Raw genomic sequence first — 5,671 nt, 5'->3', positions numbered from 1 at the left:
AATCCGGCGGCCATGGCTCATTCTCGACGGCGAATATGGACCGAGAGGAGCATCAGTATGGGTCGAGATTCGCATGAAATGGCCAGCGCGAATCCCGGCCGATCGGTGCACAAAAATAGGGTAGAAATAGGACCGGGACTACTCACTAGTCGGCGATGCGTCTAGGGGGTTTCTGAGGATGCTGATCATCGGGGACGGTCGTTTGGCTTCCTCTTTGGGTCCTACAAACACTCAAATCTCTTTCTTTTGCTCTCAATATCTCTCTCTCACTGTGCTCTATTTTCGGACTGGGAAAGACCTCCTTCTCTCTCCACTCTCTCCGCCCTTTATAGGCGACAGAAGCCACCTGCTCCGCCCCGAAGTCATGGCCTTAATGGCCCCTGCGCCGGCCTACTCTACGCCACGACTTTGGTGGCCATTCTAGGCCGGTGCAGGGGAAGAAAAAATCCGGCCTTTGCACTCCTTAACTTCCGCGGCCACAGAGGGGAAGAGGAGAGAGAGAGAGACTAGAAAAGGGGGAGGGATGGGACTGGCCATCAATGCCCTCCCCCTCCTGCGCTCTTACCTGCTCGGATAGGGACATTGAGGTCGTTCGGTCGTCCGTCGGTCGACGACCAGATGCAGAGCCGAACAGAGGAGGAAAACTGGCGTCGAGGGGGAAAGAAGGAAAAGAAGGAAAAGCTGGGTCGGGCCTGGCCCAGCTCGCGCGGAGGGGAGAAGAAAAAAAAAGAAAGTGGGCCGGGCCCACATGGGGAAAAAAAGAAAGGGCCAGGTCGACCCGGCCCGATCTGAATTTTTTTTTATTTTTTAATATTTTTTAATATTTTTTTTAAAGTTAATTAAGAAAATATGCTTTAATGGGCCCTATTAATGCAAATGTGCCTAATGTCTATATGCAATGCAATTAGATGAATATATTTTTTTTTAGGAATTAATTAAGAAATTAACTCCTAAATTTTGCATAATTAATTTTAGGCAAAAATTATAAAATAGGTGTCAACAAAATGGAACCAAACGACATCATTCTAAAATATCTTTAATGATTATCATTTCTCCAGCAAGCCAAGTTAGGTTATCAAATATTAACTCAACAACATGGAAGATTTTCAAGTAAGGGAAATCACCAACGTATTTTGGTTAAGTGATCATTTGAAAAATTATTGCACTAAAGCGAATATCATATGAATGTCATGACACTATTAATATCATATTCCCCTTAAAATCCTTAATCCAAATGTTCACGCCAACTTGGCCTCCGGCTGCCGCTGTTACTGCCACTACCCTCGTCGCTATCGCTACCTACGATGATCCAATGAAGCCACTCTCTTCTTACTGTCATCTCCCGTCCCTTTCCCATCCCTCCTCGATCCAGGATAGTTGAAAGCCCACAACCTCTTAATGAGGTTGGGAAGCCAAGAGGTCATCCATGGCTATTCTGAGCTCACTTCAAGGTGACTGCAATGGTGACCTTGACTTTAGGTCATCCTATACGAATGCTTGATAGAGTAACTAGTTCATAATTTTATTTAATTCGAGTTGCTTCAATCCATTCGTTCATGTCATCTTGATACATGTTTGCATCCACACGTTTAGTGATCTTGCTAGCGGTTAATGTTAGTTCGCTCTAGGGTAATCAAGGCACGTTCAGTGAATGCTTCTAGGCTCAAGACTGGGCTAAATACTCACTGTTCAGACCACCCTCGATCCAAACAGTGAGCGTCCAGCCCTCTCTCGGTTCACTTATGCCTCCCCAAGCTGGTCCTTGATAATTTTTGCGAAGTTTTAATATAAAAATAGCTCGACATTTCGGCGATTTATCTGTCAATCAACTCATGGCTCGAATTATTCGAGTTCAAGATGCTTCTTTAACAAAATGAAATCTCCCCATGTATGCAAAGAACTCAATAAGCATTGACTCTAAAAAATCAAAGGTAGATAACTTGCACGACTATTTGTGACATTTTCTAAAAACCTTCATATTGGTTTGCATGGGGTATCCGTTAACAGAAAATAGAAATGTAAGCATTTTCATCATCTCTAGAGTAAAACAGTTTGGCAGCTTCAAATCGAATAAGATGAATGGAAGTAGAACAAAAAATAAAGGGTCCTTTCTCTAAAGGATCATAGTACTAAATATCACAGTCTTGCACCAACGACACTTTGCCTATAATAATACACAAATAGAAAGAGAACATGTACAACACCAAACAAATAAATAAAGTTTGAGCGTTCAAGATAAACTATCTAGTATTTATTTATTTATTAATTTTAATTAGTAGATAAACTCTCTAATAGCATGTCCGTTAAGAGCAGCTAATTATCAAGTTATAAACTATGCCTTGTCTTAGAATGTCTGACGAACGATACAAGATTTCCTCATGGCGCACTAATTTTGTAGCACGAGCAATGTTTGCATATGAAGGGTGGGCAAAGAGTCACTGTCCTCTGATGATAAACTTTGAAACCAAGTAAATAATTGCTTGAGGTGCTACCCGTTTGTTTTGATCTTTTGAAAGCAAAAAGTTATATGTTAACTTTCTGGCCAAAATTTTGAACATTTCATAACTAAACTACAAGTATTACTTATTCTAATTTTAAATGTTAATTTATGTGCCACCATTTATATATCCTAAGTGGTTTTGGGTGTTTCTTATTACATACAGTTGTTATATTTGAAAACAGTCAAAAGTAAAAGTCGCTATTTCTTTCTGAAGGAAATATTATTACGATGAAAATCGGCTGATCCGGCTGTTATGGTTGGTGTAAAATGGTTAAGAACCCGACTCTGGCAAGCCGAATTCATTTTGGCGCCTGTGACATAAAGAGATAACTTTCAATATTCGATTAATTGAAAATAAGATGCAAGGCCAGGCTCCATTAGTCCAGCCCATAATCATGTGAGCTAGGACACGCCACTGGCTCAAGCACCCAACTTGTCTTATACACCGAACAATCTTTTCTACTACATAATTTCTTCTGGTCCCAAGTCAAATATTAGGACTCACATAATTAATTACGTATCACTCACTGACTTCATTAACCCTATTTAAGACTAGTGATGGTATCCTTGTTACCCCATTATTTTGGGTTTTGTAATTTGGGGACAAACTACAAGCAACTGGAGGGCTGTTCCGTGCCAGAAGCTGTGCCACCAGCATGGGCACAAGATGCTGTGGCCACTTGGTTCCGGTAGCTCAGCTTCACGTCTTGCATCTTTATTCCGGTGCACGGGTACTTTGAGCTGCAGTCAAACTTCACGGCCACCTCGGTTGCCGATGTCCCGTGGATGTCTTGGTATGTCACGTCGCTCACTCTAACACCCGAAGCCTATTAAAAGAGAAATGAGAACTTGATCAATAAAAGAAGATCTGAGTGTTCACCGTAATGTTTTTAATATGAACTGCTGTTCAATTTCACTTGACTGGCGTAATTTGGCAAAGAGGAAGCTTTCACCTGATTAGGGCAACCGGAGTTTCCCGGGCAGTAATTCTGATCGATGATGATCGGGTTTTGGACATTGTTCATGATGGCATGCTGGAAGAGGATGTTCCTAGCGAAGCTGCTGCTTGGCCTGGCCCACGACTTGATCCTCACTCCATTTTGTGTGCCGGTGAACGTGACCGTCTTAACCGTCACGTTTTGGACACCGTCCTCTTGTTGATCCTTGCCCAGGCTTCCAATGCTGAAAATCAACCACGTTGAAAGATAAATCTCCAAGTCAACTAATGAACAATACCAAATTTGGCGGGACACATGATATATATCCATATAGGGTAATGATGATAAGATAACGAATTACATACCTGATGCCATGTCCGGGTCCGCAAGCGACGTTTTCAATCCAGAGATTGTTGCTGCCGGGGCCAATGGAGACACAGTCGTCGCCTGTCCCGATCTTGGAGTTGAGGATGGTGACGCCGGTGGAGGCGCTGACATGTATGCCATCAGTGTTGGGGCTGGTCCCGGAGGCCGACACCTTCACGCCTTGCATCTTCACGTTCTGGCAACCGTTGATGACGATGTGGAACATCTGGCTGTTGAGGGAGCTAAGTCCGCTCACCAAAATGTTTTGGGAGTTGCTGATTAATAAGTTCTGCACCCAGACACACCAAAATGACCAAACACTAATCAACCACCGCGTTACACAGATGCATATTCAATCGTTACACAAATGCATAATCCCATCATTAATTAGGGTGAAAGTTTCCCATGATTGGAGGCACTGGTTATCACGTGGCTCAGGTTTGGGTCCCATTTGAGTTTCTTAAACAAGAATACGGACCGTTGACCATTGGGCATAAAATTAGCATAACAGACCCAAAAAAATCGACGCGAAGCTGAAACGACAAAGGGCTTAGTTACTTCTCATGATGAAATCTAAACCCACTTTCACGTATCTTACAAAGGGCTCTATTTTTTATAACGTAGGAGAACAACCAAACTCCATGCGTTATTATCTTTAATAAGTAGCAAGTCACTCTACTTCAAAAGATTAATCACAACAAGTTCATTCTACTTCGCACTCATACCAATCCCCATTAGTTCCCCCCTTTCCCATAAGTATACAACAAGTGTTACATTAAATGATTAAGTTGAAAATGATAATAAGGAAAAGGCTTTTATTTATTCTTACATTATTGCATTTCAGAAATTATGTTCGAGGATAAGCCGTGACTTCTCTGGTGTGTAGCCTCACATGATTTATGCAATGTAATATGCACTTAACAAATAACCAAACCCCCCAAGTACGCAACTTCTCGAGCTAAAAGACGAAAAAACCTTGTTATGGTAACTGTTGTCAACAGTGCGAAATGAACTCCAAAATTCCAAATCAATTTACGAGGATGAATATGCAAATGTAGATGAAGAAGAAATGTGCGTTTGTTTGTGGTTGTATAGTGAGTATAAATGAACATATTTATACGTACTGTAGCGCCGGTAGGGCAGCTCTTGCCGGAGAGCTTGCAAGCCCAGAGGCTCGTGCCTTGTCCGTCAAGGGTCCCTCCAATCACGGACACCCCTGTCACGTGCCTGAGAACGATCCAGTTCCCTGCATTCCCGTTCACATTGTAGTCAGAAGGTGCGACTAGCGTGCCATCGATGCCCACAGTGATGGCTGAGTTCTTGCATGGCCCGTCGAAGGAGGCGGACTGCACCAAGAACCGGCCCTGTGGCACGTAGACGGTGGCAGCACTCGTCGACAGGCATGCTGACGCCCATGCGCTCAGGAAGGCCTTGCTGGAGTCAGTCTTGCCGTCGGCTATCGCGCCGAGAGAGACCACGTTGTACTGAACTGAAGCTGCGTTTGCCGGTGATGGCAATTCGGACAACAACATGGAGATGCTGAGGGCAAGTACCAGATAATTCAGACAAGTGTTGAAGATGAGTTCTGCCATTTTCTTGGGCTTTTTGCGTGTGTGTGTGTGTGTGAGAGAGAGAGAGAGAGAGAGAGAAGATGAAGGGTCGGGTGTTCTTGTTGTTGTTTGGCGTTGTGGTGGTGGTGAGGCTGAAACGGTTATGGAGTGATGGTATTTATAGGGGAAATTGAGTCTTTTTGGCACAATTAAAATTTGAAAAAAAACAAAAGCGAACAGAGAAAAAAAAGGAAAAAAGAAAAAGACCGGCCCAACTTGTGATTGGAGAAGTATTATTGGATAATGTGAGCAGTTTG

The 5,671-nt window shown here is 43.1% G+C and overlaps 1 protein-coding gene across 1 annotated transcript; it reads right to left on the bottom strand.

Moving 5' to 3' along the window:
* Window positions 1–2,819: 2,819 nt before the first annotated feature.
* On the bottom strand, window positions 2,820–5,419 carry LOC115664166 (polygalacturonase-like). The gene is made up of 4 exons (XM_030586110.2): window positions 4,929–5,419; window positions 3,804–4,093; window positions 3,454–3,682; window positions 2,820–3,327 (listed from the first exon to the last, which is right to left on the bottom strand). Exons 1-4 carry the CDS (start codon window positions 5,394–5,396, stop codon window positions 3,109–3,111), a joined length of 1,206 nt encoding a protein of 401 aa, XP_030441970.1. The 5' UTR covers window positions 5,397–5,419; the 3' UTR covers window positions 2,820–3,108.
* Window positions 5,420–5,671: the final 252 nt, after the last annotated feature.

Source organism: Syzygium oleosum, unplaced genomic scaffold (genome assembly GCF_021117445.2).
Source record: "Syzygium oleosum isolate NSW1041296 unplaced genomic scaffold, Sole_v2.1 Sole_v2.12, whole genome shotgun sequence".
Taxonomy (NCBI): Eukaryota; Viridiplantae; Streptophyta; class Magnoliopsida; order Myrtales; family Myrtaceae; genus Syzygium; species Syzygium oleosum.
Note: the sequence above shows the minus strand (reverse complement) of the source record. Positions and strands in the feature narration are given on the sequence as shown.